This window comes from Schistocerca piceifrons, chromosome 1, assembly GCF_021461385.2.
Source record: "Schistocerca piceifrons isolate TAMUIC-IGC-003096 chromosome 1, iqSchPice1.1, whole genome shotgun sequence".
Taxonomy (NCBI): domain Eukaryota; kingdom Metazoa; phylum Arthropoda; class Insecta; order Orthoptera; family Acrididae; genus Schistocerca; species Schistocerca piceifrons.
Genome location: NC_060138.1, coordinates 718,398,607 through 718,418,970, shown reverse-complemented (window position 1 = coordinate 718,418,970; position 20,364 = coordinate 718,398,607). Strand labels below are relative to the sequence as shown.

The following is a 20,364-nucleotide window of genomic DNA, read 5'->3' as shown; positions in this document are numbered from 1 at the left end:
CACGGCTCAAACATGGGCCTTTGCCTTTCATGGGCCACTGCTCTACCAACTGAGCTACTCCACTGACTCTTGATCATTCTCACAGCTTCACCTCCATCAGTACCTAACCTCCCATCTTCCAAACTTCTAAGACGTTCTCCTGGATAACTTGCAATACTAGCACTCCTGAAAGAAGGGACATCTTTCATATCAGCACACAGTCCAATCCAAAGTGAAAATTCATTCTGAAAACGATTTGCCAGGCTGTAGCTAATCCTAAAATTTTTCAGAAGACTGAGTTATATATAATGACATACCTCCTAACAAAAAGTTGCATAAATATCCAGCGAGCTTTTGAAGGTCTGCAAAGGTTACCAATTTCCTTTAAAAGTCCAGAATTTTAAAATTTTTTGCTTCACAAAAGCAAAAATGTAGTATCCGATGACTTTCAGTATAAGTGAGTCACAACTGTAATCAATCAACTCTCACAAAATAATATTTCTCAAGTGCGTTTGACCCTTAGTAAACAGAACTATCATAGGATATTGGATGTGCACAGAGAAAGGAAGCACAGGTGACCAGAAATCACCATGCAATATGGAAGTCAAGATCGATAGTAATTTTAAATCACACCTCACATTTAATAGTGCCAATAGTGGTTGTTGCTAATTAATGAAAAAATTATCATTTTATATTTTTTAAATGCATACTTCAGAAAGGCAGGGACGCGCACGCACACGCACGCACACGCACGCGCACACACACACACACACACACACACACACACACACACACACACACACACAAACTGAAAGTGTCAAAATTTTTGGTGTGGAAAGTACAAAAAGACTGTGTTACATTCTGAAAGGACAAATAATCTATAGTGTTGCCCCCGTTTTACTAGTCCCTCTTTAGAACAGAGTGGCTTTTGCACTGACGATGATTCTGTATTCATGAATACCTACCTCATTAATTGTACATTTAGTTACAGAAGAGAGAGAATTTTGTACTAATTAGATAACAAATCAGAACTGACCTATACGGAAGTCTATGTAACCTTCTCCTCCCGACATAACCAACATAGATGACGGTCGCTTTGATTCCAAAGACTCAGTTTCTAGGTTTTCTATTATTGGTGTATCAGTTGTCATACTGCTTGCTGCAGACACACCACCACTTCCTGAGAAAAGAAATAGGAAACCATATCATACCAGCAATTGCAGAAGAAAACTATAAAAATATTACTTGTAGCTAAAAAATATGTACATTGTTGTTGCATGAATGGACGAAACGCGACTACACAATTAGTTCTGTAAATCTGGTACTTACTTGCACGAGGAACAAGTAGAGTCATTATTGGAACAAATTTGGAACTGTATAGACTGATAGACTGAGGTTTACTGTCATAATGGTAATTTTAAGCATCTGGCAACAGTCTGTATCCAGTACATGAGATATGTGATTGTACATTTTTACTGTTTATGTTGGTTTTCAAAATGTAGCAATGTATCTCAAGTTTTGTTTGAAATGTTTAAACACTGCAACTGAAATGTTTTAGATGATGCAACCAGAGTACAAAAATGATTTTTGAGCCCTTGCAACGTGTATGGATGGTTTTAACATTTTAGAAATGAGCCTGAAGCCTTAAAAGAGTTGAACAACACGCCAGCAGACTTGTAACCAGCTTTAAGTAATGCAAATGTGAACAATGTACAACAATTGCATCACACTAAACAATAAACTAATATAAAAACAATGCAAGTGAACATGATATTGTTATAAGCACCACTCACAGCATCATGCATTACAGTTTACGTGTGCAGGTCATGAGTAGTTCTGCACTTGTTGACACCTTAGTACACAGAGCACCATATGCAGGTGTCCCTGAACTCCTTAGAAGCAGTCAATATGGATTGATATTTTTTGTTGAACATTATCATGGGGGATGAAACACTGTGTTTTGAGTATGATCCATGGATGGACTGGCACCTGAAGCGTGTCACCTGATGAGAGTATACATGTCAAAATTAAAGATGAATACTTTGTTCGTCATATTTTTGGATTCTTGAGGAATGATTCGCCATGAACTGATAAATGTCCGGAGTGTAAGATACATGATACAAGCATGCCAAAAATGTTTCATACACCTGTCCTAGACATTGATGGGTATAATCAATACATAGATTAAATTTTACAGGATTTAAGTGATGCAGTTCATAATGCATTTACATTCAGGTAGCCTTGTGTAGCTTTAAAATTCAGTTTTGAATAACTTGAAGCAGAACAGAAAATTTCGATTAATCAGCTGAGGAAAATTGCTAATTTAACATATGTTTTTATCACCACTGTACTTGTAGCAGTCAGAACTACAGATACTTGCTGTTTCACAAAGCATGGCCTACATCTGAACAAGACTGTGAGGAAAATTTAGACTGAGTTTATTTATGAAGTTTCGGGCCATACATAGTATTGAAATTAAACAACTACAGAACATTGGTGTAAGTGGACAGAAAACTAACACTCATTATGCAAATATCAAAGGGCACACTGTTACTGTAGGGTTTAAATTAAGTGGTCAATTCTGCATCTACATAAAAAAGGAACCCCATTTAGCTTGCCACAGTTAATGATGATAAATATTTTGAAACATAAGAATATATTTAACTAACACAGACTGATTTAAGCAAAGAGGGATTAATTTTCTTTGTAAATTTCAGTTGCCCACTGGATATGTAGACATCTTTGGTTTAAATGAAACTTAGTCAAAGTCTCAACTTCTGCTGGAATTTGTATTCACATTTCTTGTACATTATGTATAAAGTACTGTACTTTTTAAAACTGTTTTACCTATTCACCTCACACTACCCCTTGTAATATTTTCTGAGAATGTTAGGATTGCATGGACACACCTAACTGTTTTACAATACAACTTCCTGTATCAGCAGTGTCATGTATAAGCAGTAAGTACCCTAGCACATATATCTTGTTTATATTTTTAATTGATTTATTAATTCAATTTACACATGTGCAATTTCATAAAAGAGTGTTTTATTTATATTGTTAATTCAGGTTATGTAGGAGCAATATCATAACAGTTTGTTTTGTGTAATGGTGCATTTCATATTCAGCGCTTCTGTTACAACTTATGGATGAATCAAAAGTTATGCTGAAGTCATGTTTACCAGAAGTTGAGAGAACACAACCTTTTTTCCCCCCTCCTTTTTTCAAGCTGTAATTGCCAGTTCTCTGCTTGTCACATCTTGTCAAATAAATTACCAATTCCCTAACTTAACAACTTCTGCCAACCCCATTTACAATTATTACTGAAGATATACACTTAGTTAAGGTATGCTCTTTGGTTTATGATCACTGATTGCACCAGACAAGACATTATGTCCTTTCATATATTCTTGTCACTAACAGCACCAAGTTTATTGAATAGTAAAAATGTGCAGTAGTCTCATATTATTTACACAGTAACTGTGTAAAGTTTACACTAGTGTACATACAGTCTCATATAATTTATACTAGTGTACGTACAGTCACATTTTCACTTAATTATTTCAAGCTTATGAATTCAGTCAGTGGAGATGGGCCGCATGCTGATCAAATACTTACATGTCTGATTTTTTTAAAAATTATGACATGTGCTGAACTTTTAAACTTGAGTAATGTGTAATAACAGCTATGTACATGTCACTCGGTATGTCAAGTAATACAATTCTGTGTGTAGTCTGTTTTCCCTTGAACATGGCTGAAGACTGAAACTGCAATTATGGGTTTTGTAAATAGATAATTTTAACAGTAAAATACGACAATGACGTCCTTTAAAAACCCATCAAAAGATGAGTTGCACAGAATAGCGACTGCATTTCTTTAAGGAGTCGTCATATTTAAAATACTCCACAGTTTTGAAAAGAGTGAACAAATAGTTTCTCATAAAAATTCTTAACTAAGTAATTAGCAAAACTTTATAATGCAGATTAATAAATAAAAAAGTAAAAGTTTACAAGTATTCTTTTTAAGTTGGCAGTATTAACAGTAAGATGAACAAAGATGAAAAAGTTGTATCAAAGTCACTTAAAAACTGTACATTGTCTACTGCATAAAATATGCTACAATAAACGACTTAATACATACAGACAAAATCTAAAAGGCAGTACTACCATTAATTTACTTGTCTTACAACAAGATAATTTTATTAAGTGCTACTGCACAGAAAAAGTTACAATGTTATAGTGTTTTCCCTATAAGGTCAATTTTTTTTATTAAATTATGCCAACAATGTTGGACACCAGCATAGAAAGTTACACAACTATGTATGAATCATATTTTTTTTTCATGGATGTTTTTAGGATAGATTAATATAATACATAACTTGTGATATTAATTTCTGTGTGATGGAAGCTTTCCCAGTGTGTTCTGCTCTCAGGGTCCAGCCGGGTGTAGTATTTATATAACACCTTGCCATCAACTACAGGTGATGCGTTTGCTCCATCACTTCTTCTTTATAATCTTATCGCTCCCTGCCCCTTTCCCCACTACCTGACCACATGCTACATTGGGTGGAATGGTGCAAAGACACGAGTGCCGAATGCTCAGTGTGAACTCCATTCCCTCAGTACTTCTGCTGCCCATACTGGGTGCAGAAGTTGCTCTCGGCTGCCAATGTGACAAGAGCTGGCCGAGCCCTGGTTCCCTAGCTTTACTGAAAGTGACGCCAACATGTCTGTTGATCAGGCCATTGGCCACTTGTATGGGGCGATTGTGTCCCCCATACCACCACCACCAAATGCAGCATGCGCCAGGTAGTGGGGGTGGGGTGGGGAGCAAATACTGTGTTACATAAACAATTGCATCCTGCTGGATACCCAAGAGCAATACAAACAAATTGATTTTTATTTTTAAATCTACATGGGCTGATCAATATCTATCTACTTATAGGATTCCCAATATTGTCAATAGAAAAACAAAATTAAATACCAACAGTATTCAAATCTTTCAGAATCACAGTCTGTTAATTGCTTTTTCTTCAGCTCTGGTTTTCTTCTCAATGTGTATTCTGGCTCATTTTCCACAGCTAATTTCCCCCCCCCCCCCCCCCCCCCCAAATTAGGAGCACTGTTGCTATTTATTTTTATGTTTCTGTTAGCTGCACTGGGACTTTTAACTTCTGGAGGTGAATGTTCAACTGTGTCTTTTTAAATTTATGAAATTTCTGCTTGGAAATTTCCTTCTGTAGAATTTTAATATAAATGCAACATTATGAAAGAGAGGGCAAAATAATTACTTTTGTTGAAGTCACTCACCAGGTACAGCAACAAAAAATTTTACCGCATCACGGTGTCCATGGAAAGACAACTGAGCTTGTGCCATCGAACAATATGGGATAAAGCTGCCTGGCGTTATCTTACAGCTGTTATCAGTGTAAAGTCTTACACCCACACCTGGGCATCTGTGTACAGCCTGAACTATATTTCTGCCTCCAGAACCTGCAAATACAATTAAAGGTAATATGTTTTATCTCTAAAACAATCTATAAACATTGTTTTCACTTTTATACAGATTGATTTGTATCACAGGTTCCCCTTCTCACATTAGACTAGCCCCTTCTCACATTAGACTAGCCACTTCATAATACAAAGGCAATTTTTTGGCAATCAGCAAGCAAGGAACATTTCACTGGGCTGAATACTTAACATATGAAACACTTAACTGAAATTTTCAAGAAAATTCTTTTACATTTGTGCGAATTACTTTATTTTGAAGTTTACATCTCTCAAACAGGCAGTATTGTAAAATTTCCATTAACAGTTTCAGAAAGATTTTGTTAGTGACATTTGGTTTACAGTAACAAAAACTCACAACGCCAAACATCCAGTTTAATGTTCCCTCCCCCAATATAACACTTGTGGCACTATTTTCAGTGCTTAAATTTACTAAATGCCAAATTTCACAGTTTTATCTATGACGTGGAAATTGGGGAAGCACTGGGTGATCACACAAACCTCTTGATACAATGCTAACAATGAAAAACCTCAACTCACAAAAGTGAGAGGCCCTGTAAACATCAGAAATGAAATTTGCTTCATCTATTGTTGTTCCTTACCAGAGTTTGGTTGTCTATCAGAGATCATTTTACTCACCTTTCCTCAAATTCTTCTAAAGGTCGTTCACATACCAGGCCATTTTTCTTAATTTCCTGCATACATCCATTATTTTACACACCTGCCATCTCACACTGATTTGATTCACATGTTGACTTTCTGTGGTATGATTGGCCTTACAGGGTTCACAACAGAAGTGAAATCCAAACATTGTAGGTCAGTGTAGATAATAAAATTGCTTTAATGGAACTTCAACAACAGTATCACGTGCAGTTCATGGGAATAGACTCTGAGGTGGAGCCACCCCTAAATACATTTCCCAATACCAGTAATGTACTACAGAAATTAAATTATTAGGACACATTGCAGTATTTCTTTCTCAAATAACAATAATTAACATTTCTGGAACTACTGATACTGTGAATGTTTTTCAAACAGATAGTAGCTATACTTAAAGGCTGCAACTCGAAATGCCAATAAACCTCTATGTAGCAGATGCTTAGGACAATGTAGCAGATGCTTGGGACATGCTTCTACAGAGAACAGCTCTTATGGACCTCTCAAAGGCTCTGAACTTTCAGCCTAGAGGTGTCCTACCACCTTCCATATGATTTTCATTTCCCTCTACTTACATCAAAAATGAATGAACAGAATGGCTGAAACTTTGATATACAGCTCCTGTCTCTGTACATCTCTATTACACTTTGATGCATAGTTAATCCACACTCAGTATAATATTTTGATTGTATTTTACACACTTTTTGTTTATGGTGTTGACAATTCTACCCACTGTTGGAATAAGTTTGTAAATCTCTTGCTAGAGTGCACTGCAATGTACGTAATGTAAGTATCACCATGTAGCCCAAGTTCCAGGTAGGAACAGAGGGAATAACCACGCGAAAAATTTTCTGCTGCCTCTAATAACAAGTTTCTTTTTGTGAATGCATTGTGTCTAAGTTTTATTTTCATACAAATAACTTGCATCGTACTCAGTCTGAAAACAGCACAACTGATTTCATTGTACAATTACCAGTAAAAAATTTGGATCATGAGCTTGAAAAAATTATTGAATTGTCCAAATTTGAATCAAATGGTAATACATAACTATAGTGAAGAAGATAAGATGATCTGATTTCATCTATAAGCAAATGAATTAAGATAAGGAAACATGCATTAATAGAGGATAAGAAGCAATTCCTTTGTTGTAATTACTTAATTAATGAAGTGCTCAAAAATGGGTCCATCAACACCATGTTTTCTGACACTTTAGCACAACAAACCATACTAGAAATGACATGTTTTGGAGAGACCTTTAATGTGGTGTACCACTTAAACTGCATACAGCATTTGGACAAAAATTCATTAACACCCAGAGAAATATATGCTTGAACATAAATGCAGATTCTACCCAAGCTGCAGGTGCACTGTTGTATTTGAGCATGAACGGTACCTCTATATGCTGCAAATGTCAGTCATGTTCAGAACTGTTTTCTATGTAGTTGCGAGCGCACTATGTCTAAGCTAAGTGAATCCAAACACGGGCAAATTGGTAGTGCACATATCGTGGCTTCTCCCGTAACCAAGAGAGTCGAAGTGTTTGATGTTTCAAGAGGCACCATATCGAAGATTTATATCAGCAAATGTCGCTGCAAATGTCACTGCAAAATCGCAAACCCTGTCAGCACTAAAGCAACACAAAGGGCACTCCATAATCAAGAAACTGAAGGGTACATTGGAATTCTAAAACCATTCATCAGTGCTGCAAATTCCTGTAATAGGAAAACGTGGTGCCAAAGGAAAAAGTCATTTGGTCACAGGAGTTCTGTTTCACACTGTTTCAAACCTCAGGCCAAGTTTGCATCCGAAGGGTGAAGCATGACAGATGATTTGGGCAGCAATATTCTAGTATTCCATGGACCTCAGTTTCTCTGCATGTTCACATTACTGCCAAGGAATACGTGACAATTTGGCTGATAAAATCCATCCCATGGTACAATGTTTGTTCCCTTTGATGATGCTGTGTTCCAAGAAGACAGAACGCTTGTTCACACAGCTCACACCGTCCAAGACTGGTTTTGTGAGCACAAGGACGTATTGTTACACCTCCTATGGCCACAAAAGTTGCCTGATTGTTGAGCCTTTGTTGTCTGCTTTGGAGAGAAGGGTGCATGATCATTATTTACCTTTATCATCATTACCTGAACCTATCACTACTTTGCACACAGAATGGTATAAGATTCCCCTGAAAACCATACAGGACCTGTATTTATTAATTCCGAGACAACTGGACACACTTTCGAATGCCAACGGGTTTCCTACACAATATTAGGCACGTAGTATGTTTTACTTTTGTTGCTTTCATTTTTTTTATCCAACCCCTGTATTTTTGTAATCTGAAGTATAAATACGAAAACTAGTAAATACTTTAATCAACATAGTGGTTGCTTGCTTTGTTTCTTTCAATAAATCACAGCACAAGGCCTGTGACATCATGGAAACATCCTGAATCATCTCAAACTCATAAATGCTGTGGACTGAATGCACACAAAACACTAAACATCTCAGGGTTAGAATTGAAAATACAAAAACATTAAGCACGCAGCAAAGTTGTCTCCACAAAATGCTTGTTTTAGAACGATTTCTTGTGGTGAAGTGTTGGAAAATTTGAGGTCAGCTGATAAATAAGCTACCTACAGTTCTTATCTTGGAGAGAACTAATGATGATGTATAGTAGTTGATTATGAAACAGAAAGGGGACCCAGTATGTAAATGTTTGGCTTCACTAGTGTGTGATATTACTGCCCACCCCCCTCCTCCCCCTGAAATCTTGGTTTTGGTGGCAAACAGATCTGTAGCATCGCCTGAGGCATAGGTCAGTTTCGATCAGCAATGTTGCAGCCTTCTGCAGTATGGAAACTATGAGCCACACCTGAACTATATTAATCATAATCTCATGTTCGCACTTGTGGTGCCACTATGAACACTGATGTCTGCTACTATAGCGATTTTAGGTTAGATTTTTTGTTAACAATGTTGCCATGCTTTCAATGTGGACAAGTATAAGATTTTACATCACAGAAAAGTTTAATGAACTCAGTATGGTTGGAATGAATCAAGACTTCTCACTGAAAATAAGTACACAGACAGCAGACTTGATTCCAAAATCTAAATGAAACAACAGAAAATGAGGATGTCAAATAATTAGAATGAATAAATAGAAAGAAAACAATTAGATGTGGCCGAGCAAACTGTTATGCAATGCATAGAAACCTTGACTAAATTTTAAGATGTGTACAAAATTCTTAGCAGTGTTAAGACAGAAGTGAACATATTTTATCTCATTAGAAAAAATGTTCTTTGTGACAATTCAGAGAACATGTCCTATATCCTTGTAAAAAGAGATCTACAGACGAATGAAGCTGCTGCTGCTGCTGCTGCTGCTGCTGCTGCTGCTACTACTACTACTACTACTACTACTACTACTACTACTACTGCTAAATACCAGTTTTTTTTGGGCACAGTTGTAGATACACTCCTGGAAATGGAAAAAAGAACACATTGACACCGGTGTGTCAGACCCACCATACTTGCTCCGGACACTGCGAGAGGGCTGTACAAGCAATGATCACACGCACGGCACAGCGGACACACCAGGAACCGCGGTGTTGGCCGTCGAATGGCGCTAGCTGCGCAGCATTTGTGCGCCGCCGCCGTCAGTGTCAGCCAGTTTGCCGTGGCATACGGAGCTCCATCGCAGTCTTTAACACTGGTAGCATGCCGCGACAGCGTGGACGTGAACCGTATGTGCAGTTGACGGACTTTGAGCGAGGGCGTATAGTGGGCATGCAGGAGGCCGGGTGGACGTACCGCCGAATTGCTCAACACGTGGGGCGTGAGGTCTCCACAGTACATCGATGTTGTCGCCAGTGGTCGGCGGAAGGTGCACGTGCCCGTCGACCTGGGACCGGACCGCAGCGACGCACGGATGCACGCCAAGACCGTAGGATCCTACGCAGTGCCGTAGGGGACCGCACCGCCACTTCCCAGCAAATTAGGGACACTGTTGCTCCTGGGGTATCGGTGAGGACCATTCGCAACCGTCTCCATGAAGCTGGGCTACGGTCCCGCACACCGTTAGGCCGTCTTCCGCTCACGCCCCAACATCGTGCAGCCCACCTCCAGTGGTGTCGCGACGGGCGTGAATGGAGGGACGAATGGAGACGTGTCGTCTTCAGCGATGAGAGTCGCTTCTGCCTTGGTGCCAATGATGGTCGTATGCGTGTTTGGCGCCGTCCAGGTGAGCGCCACAATCAGGACTGCATACGACCGAGGCACACAGGGCCAACACCCGGCATCATGGTGTGGGGAGCGATCTCCTACACTGGCCGTACACCACTGGCGATCGTCGAGGGGACACTGAGTAGTGCACGGTACATCCAAACCGTCATCGAACCCATCGTTCTACCATTCCTAGACCGGCAAGGGAACTTGCTGTTCCAACAGGACAATGCACGTCCGCATGTATCCCGTGCCACCCAACGTGCTCTAGAAGGTGTAAGTCAACTACCCTGGCCAGCAAGATCTCCGGATCTGTCCCCCATTGAGCATGTTTGGGACTGGATGAAGCGTCGTCTCACGCGGTCTGCACGTCCAGCACGAACGCTGGTCCAACTGAGGCGCCAGGTGGAAATGGCATGGCAAGCCGTTCCACAGGACTACATCCAGCATCTCTACGATCGTCTCCATGGGAGAATAGCAGCCTGCATTGCTGCGAAAGGTGGATATACACTGTACTAGTGCCGACATTGTGCATGCTCTGTTGCCTGTGTCTATGTGCCTGTGGTTCTGTCCGTGTGATCATGTGGTGTATCTGACCCCAGGAATGTGTCAATAAAGTTTCCCCTTCCTGGGACAATGAATTCACGGTGTTCTTATTTCAATTTCCAGGAGTGTAGATGCCTGTGTATGTTCACCAGAATAAGAAAAATCTTGTATGTGCAAGAACAGCAACCAGAATGGAGACAGGCCAAGCTAACTTCAAAATATGAGACTTGCCAAAAATAGATACAACCGGATTCTTGTTTTGAAGCCTGCAAGTTGACGTTGCTCTCCTACATGTTTCCTGTTGTTACTGTATTACACTCTAAACAGGAAGGTGCAACACTATTATCCTATTTTAATTCTCATGCCACTGCAAAGATGAGTGATATAGGTATCAATACAATTGGCATTGAGAAACAAATGAAATCCCAAAACTGAACAAGGCTTCAGAGCACAACTGAGTCCACAACAGATATATACAAAATTAACAGCCAGGTTAGCCATCCATCCTCTCTTACCCAAAATAAACCATAGGTCTCTTAGATAACTAATTGTGCCTAGTGGTTTGAAGAAAGTGAGGACTTCATCCTCTTAGAAGAAGGGTAGCAGAAATTATCCAAACACTGGCATCTAATATCACTGAACATTCATCTATTGCAGAATCTCATATATATAAAAGGCAATGTCATGACTGACTGATTCACTCACTCACCATCGTCCAGCCCAAGCCGCTAAAGATAGAAACTTGACATTTGGAGAATGTGTGATCTTATACTGTAGGCATCATTAATAAGGGATTTTTCAAAATTCCACCTCTAAGGGGGTGAAATAGAGGATGCAGTTTTTTTAATTTCCTATCAACGCAATTTTGAAGTTAGACCTACGAAAATTGGTATTTGGTTTCTTGGTCAGTGTTTTGGCGTTTTTGGAAATTCAACTACTAAGGGGGTCACAAACTGATTTGCTGATTCATCATCACCCAGCCCAAACTGCTAAGGGTAGAAACTTGAAGTTTGGAGTGGGTGTGGATCTTATACTTAGGCATTGTTTAAGAAGGGATTGTCCTAAATTCCACTCTGAAGGGGTTGAAATATGGGATGAAAGGTTGTTTGAAAGTGTTGTCATTAAGGGAATTTTGAAGCTAGAATCACAAAAACTGGTATTTGTTCCTCAGTCAGAAAATAAAAAATACTTGCTTCAGCATTTTTGGAAATTCAACTACTAAGGGGATAAAATAGTGGGTGAAAGTTGTTTTGGAAATAAGTAATTACTACGGAACTACTAAAGAATTTCTAAGGCTACATCTATGAAAATTGGTATTTGACTTGTCGGTTCAATGTTTCTGGAAATTCAACTCCTAATGGAGTGCAATAGGGGATGAAAATTTTTAAGAAAATATTTCATTACATTAAAAAAATTTAAAGCTTAACTTATGAAAATTGGTATTTCACTTCTTGGATAAACATAAAGAAACATTTATTGGGGGCTGAAAGCTGCTATGGGAATACCTCCTCAAGAACGCAAAAGGCGTCCTTAACAAAAACTTTGGACTCCACCCACCAGAATCACTTTTTTGTCAGAAGTGCGTCAAAGGAAGACCTTGCTTATATGGCCTTGATTAGTGTATAAAGCTTAGATGATGTTGCAATTTGTGAACAACACAAAAATTCAATAAAAAAAGAAGCTCTGCAGGCCATACAGTCTATGCGAGCGAAGCAGCGGGCACTGACCTACTCTGAGAATATACCCTGAGCACAAACATAATGTGGTATCTTACACAGAATGACCTCATCAATTACAACCAGAATGAATTACGAAAAGACTTGTGATGCAAACCACAACTTTTATTTTGTCATGTGACAATTCTGAACACCATGAATCAAGACAATCAGGCAGTTCTAGATTTTTTTTACTTTTAAAAACCATTCAGTTCGGTACCATACCAACAATTGGAGAATCAAATTATATTTGTGACTGGATTGACGATTTCTTGCCAGGAAGAATGCACCATGTTATCTTGGCTGGAGAATCGTTGAGAGCTGTACAAGTAATTTCAGGGCATGCCTCTGGGTAGGATATTGGGACTTTTTCTCTAATGTTGTTTATCAGTGACCTGGCAATAAGTGAGGGAAAAGACAGTAAGCATATTCTTTTATTCAGCACATACAGTTGAGTAAGTGGTCCATGCTACATTTATGCATTTTGTTTTCAGTGAATGGAAGCAAATAGTCATTATCCAGCATCAACTACTGTGAATTGCTTTGGGATGATTATAATAAACTCCAATAGACTAACAACACCCGACAATGACTTGAATTCTTATGCTAAATAGATTCAACATAGTTTATGGCATAGTTTCAGCCAGTCCAAAAAAAGCTATGCAATGAACACAGTGTCTTTAAGGTATCTGCACATAACTTAGAATAATACAAGGGAAACTTCTTGGTAAGAAACAATGATAAACTACAATACGACTTGACACACTGAAATGATTTTTAGCCTCAGAAAGTATTACATTATATTCTTCTTTTGCTTCTCTTCCCACTCAGTCTTGTCTTTCAAATAACAAAAAAAGGGGGAGGAGAAGGGGAGGAGAAGGGAAGGAGAGGGATTATAGATGCGTGAGTAGATATGAGTGTGCATGTCATCACAATGCAAGTGCAAGATAAAAAATAGCATATTACGATATTTCCCACCTCTTCAATAAGTAGATGCCATACATTATATTATGGAAAAGTTGCAACATTTAACATACACAGCAGGTTCAATAAGTTTCGGAACTAGTTTTTTGTATGAGGAATAAGTGGCACTATTGCTCAAGCAAATTTGAAATTTATTACACTGAAGTTTGCTGTGCTAATGTCTTTTTCTCTCCTTTTTGTGTGCAGCAGCTGGCAACTTTTTTTAAAGTATTTCTTAGTTGCAAAACTTATGAAACCTACTGTGTATACAACTTAATTTTTAGTGTTTAAAACACTGGTAAGTCATATGACAAATATTCAAGGATTCTACGTACTTTCTGATAATGGTACAGAGATGATCACGCCATTGCCAGTACCAATCCATAACCGACTAGATGAAATAAGTAGAGCAGTGATGCGGACGAATGAGAATCCTAATTTTCCAGTACCTAGGTGGGAAAAAAGTCGAAACATTATGAAATGAGCATTTTTTTAAAAAAATATTACTGATTCAGAAACATGACATCACAAATCATCTGAATTAGCTGCTGCTTATTTCAACAATCAGAAAGTGTACAGATAAGACAAAATTGAACATGTCTGATCTAATTATTCCTTTGTAATCTACAGAGAAGTACTACATGTAAGGCTTACTGGCTTCTGAAAGCAGATTTTTTTGTGTTGTTCCACAGTTTTACATATATGTTTCTATTGATATTGTTCGGAATTATATCACAACAACTGTCTGTAAGTGACATATTATTTAAGAAAAACAATTAGTTGATGCCACTTCAACAATATTGTGAGTTACCCATGATAAAATTCAAGGTACCTCTTTGTTTCCAGGAAATAAATTTTACGTATTTTACTCAGCAAAAAATTTATCTGAACAAATTCAGCTTATTTGCTACTGAATTAAACTAAATAAAACTTCCTCCTCCCCCTTAGTTAATAATGCAGTGAAGGTAAATTAGTATTACTCTGCAAATATTGTGGCAAATTTTCATGCTTATGAGATCACTGGCAAACAATGTTACTTCTACTTCACTGCCAAGGCAAATGTTTGTCTTTTGATAATTATCAAATGCGAAACACAAAGACATGGAAGTTTTAATAATTACATGAAGAATTTTCCTTTTACAACAAGATGAAATGTTAAACCTGCATTTCTGGCCACAATGCATGCCATTAAGCATTCACAAAATGAAACATATGGAGCTAGAGCCCTAACCGATTCAGTGTTAGTATTCTCAGTAAAAATTAAGTTCAAAACTAGCTTTAGTGCAGCAGTGTATGCATGTCTTTCAGCAGTAGACAATTGGATATGAAAATTTTAACGTTATATTGCAATTTCTCTTTTTTAAATTAACACTTAAGTCTCATCTTCCCAAAGTTTAGTTTCTTTGAATCCAGACAATAATATCTCCTAAGGAAGTAGTACAGGTATGGTTGTTCAGGATTGTGGCCAATCCAGTACATGTGTTAATTGTGTAGAAAGTATCCCTCCCCCTCCCATCATCTTCCAGCCACAGTGGCTCGAGCCAGTGGTCATGCATGTGCCAGTTGTGCTTCTGTGAATGTGTGCATGTTTTCTGTTTTGGAAGAAGGCCTTTTGGCAGAAAGCTAAAATCTAAAGCAGTCTTTTCTTTGAGCATGTCTGCAACTAAACATCTCCTCTGTATGGTAAATAGAAATCTATACTTTTTCATAATATTGTTGTTATTCCATCCTGGACTTTCCACTCTTTGGGGACTGATGACCTTAGATGTTAAGTCCCATAGTGCTAAGAGCCATTTGAACCACTGTTTGTTTTTTTCTGAACATTAAATATATTATGTCTGGCAGCATGTGTTGCCTGATGCCCTGACAAACTCTGACATTCAAGATAAATAATTTCTTTTTTTGTCCGAATTTATTCAGTTTGTTGATGCATGAAAGACCATTGGCATAGAAGGGAAATAAACCATCAAAGTCCAAACATTAATTCCCACTATGGGGCTATAAAAAAGCAATATGTATAAACAATCCTATTACAGCTCATTGGCTGACAGCAACAAAATACAACACAGTATAACAAAGGCCATCCAAAACTTCTAATACCTAAATGTTAAATTTCAATTCAATACTGTCAATGTATATAGTTCTTCGAACTGCAATAACCTAACAAAAATCCAGTCACTGCAAAAAGTTTTAGAGAGGTACAGCTCACTACAAATAAATAGACATAACTGAAATTATCTTTTGTTTCTTGTAAGTTCCTTGTACTTCACAATTAGTGGCTCATTGAGGAAAGTTTGAATTTGCGTGTGGTGGCCCAGGAACACCTACATGCCATTACCCCTAAATTAAATTAAAATAGAAATGACCACTGGCTTATAAAATGAGCATAAAAATGTTGTGCCCATGAAGTTCCTATGAATATAAAGAGATAGCAGAGAAACATTACAAAAATGTTTTAAGTTGAGCTTTTGAAGCATGGAGTCATTCTCCTAACGGGTGGCAGAGAAACAGCCATCATATGATAATGAAAAGTTAACGAACACATCATTCAGAACATGGAGCAAGCAAAACTGATCAGAGGCAACAGAAACTGGTTAATAAAAGTACGCAGAGACAAAAACTGCAACCTGGTCATCTATGGAGGTGGCAGTACCTGATGGGCAGCAAAAAACCGGCTGCCGCAGCACCTGAGAGAAGCGAAGCTAACAGAATATTATACAAATCCTGAATGAACTTGGCCATAATTAGTGCTTAATTTGTATGAAGTTACAGTGAAATGTATTACTGTAAGTGGGTAAAAGCACTGTTGAATTTGACCTAATTAGAAGTTGGAAGTTGTGTATTGTCTGAGCCCTAGAAGAAATGGATAAAGCAAAAGGCAAACTTCTGTAGCATCTTTGCTGTAATGTATTGCAAACTACAATGCTTCGTATATCCTGAGATTAAGTGGGTAACACAAGATCTGAGTAATTTGTGTAATTTAATTTTGGGATGAATTTTTGTGTAGTCAGATCGTGTTGTAAGTAGAAAAGTTATTTCGTACGTTAAAAATGGCACCTTGGGTTAGAAATCATATAGGTCAACTGATTTTGTACGGCGTCTACAAGGCAATGGCAATAGGTAGAAGTGGGAATAGAATTTTTATATTGCTCAGAAAGTGACACCTCAGCTGTAAGTGAAATAAGTAATAAATGTGGGTTTAAAAAGTAGACAGCAAACCTGAACAGAGTGTCACTGAATTCTTAATCAATGTGGACTATCCATTATATTCTGAGCTCATTCTGATAGTTTGATTGGGAATATAAGAAAAAAGTCTTTAATGTTATTACCCTTCACACCTATGTAGGATAAGATAGAGAACAGAACTAAATTTGCCCACTATAATATGGTTTAATTAAAAAGGAAACAAGAATGTGGAAAGATAAGCTGGAATATCCAAGTATTTGTTTTTATACGTAAAAAAAGTATTTATTAATGAAATGCAAGGTAACAATTCATAAAAATTTAATCTATTTTCAAGGGTCTCCTGAAATATCACACATTCTTATAACCATATAATTTGATTTAAATATTAGTACAACTTCTATGAAAAGAGTAGTCAGATGCATTTTGTTTTTATTAAACTGAGTGGCTTATTGTCCACTGTAGTTATATTTTTGTAATTAAATGTTTCAGTGGAGACTGTGGAATTTAATTTTAAAATTAAGTAATAACTACACTAGGTGATCAAAAGTATCCGGACACCTGGGTGAAAATGACTTACAAGTTTGTGGCGCCCACCATCGATAATGCTGGAATTCAATGTGGTGTTGGCCCACCCTTACCCTCGATGACACCTTCCACTCCCGCAGGCATATGTTCAATCAGGTGTTGGAAGGTTTCTTGGGGAACGGCAGCCCATTCTTCATGGAGTGCTGCACTGAGGAGAGGTATCAATGTCGGTTGGTGAGGACTGGCATGAAGTCGGCATTCCAAAGGTGTTCTAAGGGATTCAGGTCAGGACTCTGTGCAGGCCAGTCCATTAGAGATGTTGTTGTTGTTGTTGTTGTGAAATAATTACACCAGAGGTCATGCATTATGAACAGGTGCTCGATCATGCTGAAAGATGCAATCGCCATCCCTGAATTGCTCTTAAACAGTGGGAAGCAAGAAGGTGCTTAAAACATCAATGTAGGCCTGTGCTGTGATAATGCCAAGCAAAACAACAAGGGGCGCAAGGCCCCTCCATTATAAACACAACCACACCATAACACCACCACCTCTGAATTTTATTGCTGGCAGATGTCATTCACCGGGCATTCGCCATACCCACACCTTGCCATCAGATCGCCACATTGTGTACTGTGATTTGTCACTCCACACAACATTTTTCCACCGTTCAATCGTCCAATGTTTATGCTCCCTACACCAAACGAGGCACCGTTTGGCATTTACCAGCGTGATGTGTGGTTTATGAGCAGCTGCTCGACCATGAAATCCAAGTTTTCACACCTCCCGCCTAGCTGTCATAGTACTTCCAATGGATCTTGATGCAGTTTGGAATTCCTGTGTGATGTCTGGATAGATGTCTGCCTATTACACATTACGACCCTCTTCAACTGAAGGCGGTCCCTGTCATCAACAGACGAGGTCGGCTTGTATGCTTTTGTGCTGTACGTGTCCATTCACGTTTCCTTTCACTATCACATTGGAAACAGTGGAGCTAGGGATGTTTAGGAGTGTGGAAATCCCGCGTATGGATGTATGACACAAGTGACAGCCAATCATGTGACCACATTCAAAGTCCACGAGTTTCGCAGAGTGCCCCATTCTGATCTCCCACAATGTCTAATGACTACTGATGTCACTGATATGGACTACCTGGCAGTAAGTGGCAGCACAATGCAACTAATATCAAAAATGTGTTTTTGGGTGTGTCCGGATACTTTTGATGTTATCTACAAACTGTATGTCTACCTTTTAATTTTTGAACCTAAAAAAGTGACTTCCACAACTTCCAATATACAAAACTGTATCCTCAATATTAGAGAGAGAGAGAGAGAGAGAGAGAGAGAGAGATAGTAAAAAACAGTCTACAATAATGAATACACAGATGTGTCGATAACAAGCCACACTACTATATAACAATGTGAAAAGGCATCCAGATTGTAGTGATCTACTGCATCCCAAAATGGTATTTCATTTTTTAAGCTGTTCATGGATGGACAGTATTTGACAAAAACTCTATCTCCCTACAGGTTTGTAAAGCTTTCAAACAACAAAGCAAACTACAAAGACACTCATTTGTAATGCAAGATGCACATACTTATATCATTTTAAAAGTATCATACATAAACAACTGCTAAAAGTCCAAATGGTTATTCTAAATAAAAAGCAACATATATAGTTTCTTTTTAAATCATGAGTAACAAGTGATACTGAAAGGCTGTTAACACTGAATTTAGGAAACTAAATTGTTACACTAAACAAGGGCACTTAAAAAAAGAATGAGGGAATAAACTATAAATGTGCTTACTACCTCCAGGAAACACTGCTACGCAAGTGCACAGAGCAATGTTGCGACATCCAGAGGAAGCATAGAACAATACAACCAGACATTAGCACTAGTTGAGAAAAGTCAGCCTCGTATAATTTTTGCATTTTACTGATACTCAAATATTATCATATAGGTAAGTCTGTACTTGACAAATTTTGTGAATTTAGTTTTCTGTATTATTTTCTAAAACATTTGCATTGTCTAAAGTGAAAGCAATAATGAAATAATTAAACAGAAATTACTAAGAGAAAAGCTAATAAGAACACTGCCATATGTGTGCTTTAATCTTACATTCTTGCAGCATGAATGCATTGATCTTACAATGAGGTCCTAATGATAGAAGCACTGAATCCTAAAAGTCAAAATTAAAATGGAAATAAAGATACAATAGTATGATGATCTTTTACTTGTGTTAGTACTTTACAATATAAAATGTGAGACAATGCCTCATGAGTTCAACAGTATTATAGTATTCCATTCTGTAATTAGGTTAATTTTGTGGGGAGCTACCTTTTGAATGTTTCATTACACAAGCTTATACAATAAAATCAGTTTAGGGTTATGTCCTATTTTATATTACAATCCTGTATGAATGATACAAATAAATGACAACTGGGAAATTCTCAAGAGAAGTCAGGCATAACCTAAATTTAAACCCCATTTATTTTTATAAACTTCAAGATAATGTATGTTAGAATTGAGTTTTTACAATGTACTTAAAGCTCATTATGTACTGTGAAAGCTCATTATGTACTGCCACTTGTACATACTACTCATTCCAGAAAAGTGTACATCAGATGCAGTGTTCAACTCTGTCCTCTAATGACAAAATAAATTTACTGGTCGTTGCTTTCACTAACAAAACCCACCTTCCCAATTTATCCTGTCAATAGTTAGCTCCATCATGTAACAACAGAATACTGGTTGAATTTATTTATCATTTTGATTTGTTCCATTTTCATTAACGAGGGATCTGATGTGACCTTTTTGTGTAAGACTTGTTGCCTTGAACCAGTTTCTACAAACTAACAAACTTGCTCTTTCTCCAACCAGTGAAGCGGTTCGCTCAGCCAAGTATAGCATGACTTACAGTCTAAAACAGAATCCAAAACAGTTCAATGTTGTATTTTTGTTGAACACAAAGCAATGACTAAAAATTATAGAACAGAGATTTCAAACAAAAATTTATATTTCCACTTACTAATTACTCACTGGTTTTAAAAGCTCTGTTTTGGTTTTT

The 20,364-nt window shown here is 37.7% G+C and overlaps 1 protein-coding gene across 13 annotated transcripts in view; it reads right to left on the bottom strand.

Annotated features, from left to right (window-relative positions):
• Positions 1–20,364, bottom strand: part of LOC124711044 (C-Jun-amino-terminal kinase-interacting protein 4) — a 265,595-nt gene that overhangs the window by 77,519 nt on the left and 167,712 nt on the right. For 10 of the 13 annotated variants that reach the window (XM_047241003.1, XM_047241012.1, XM_047240972.1 and 7 more), the window contains 4 exons: positions 19,107–19,121; positions 13,924–14,037; positions 5,289–5,471; positions 1,016–1,159 (listed from right to left, as the gene is read on the bottom strand). In XM_047241003.1, the coding sequence (XP_047096959.1) occupies positions 1,016–1,159; positions 5,289–5,471; positions 13,924–14,037; positions 19,107–19,121 (456 nt within the window). The remainder of the gene's footprint in view (positions 1–1,015; positions 1,160–5,288; positions 5,472–13,923; positions 14,038–19,106; positions 19,122–20,364) is intronic. The other 3 variants (XM_047240974.1, XM_047241027.1, XM_047241021.1) reach the window with 1 other exon arrangement.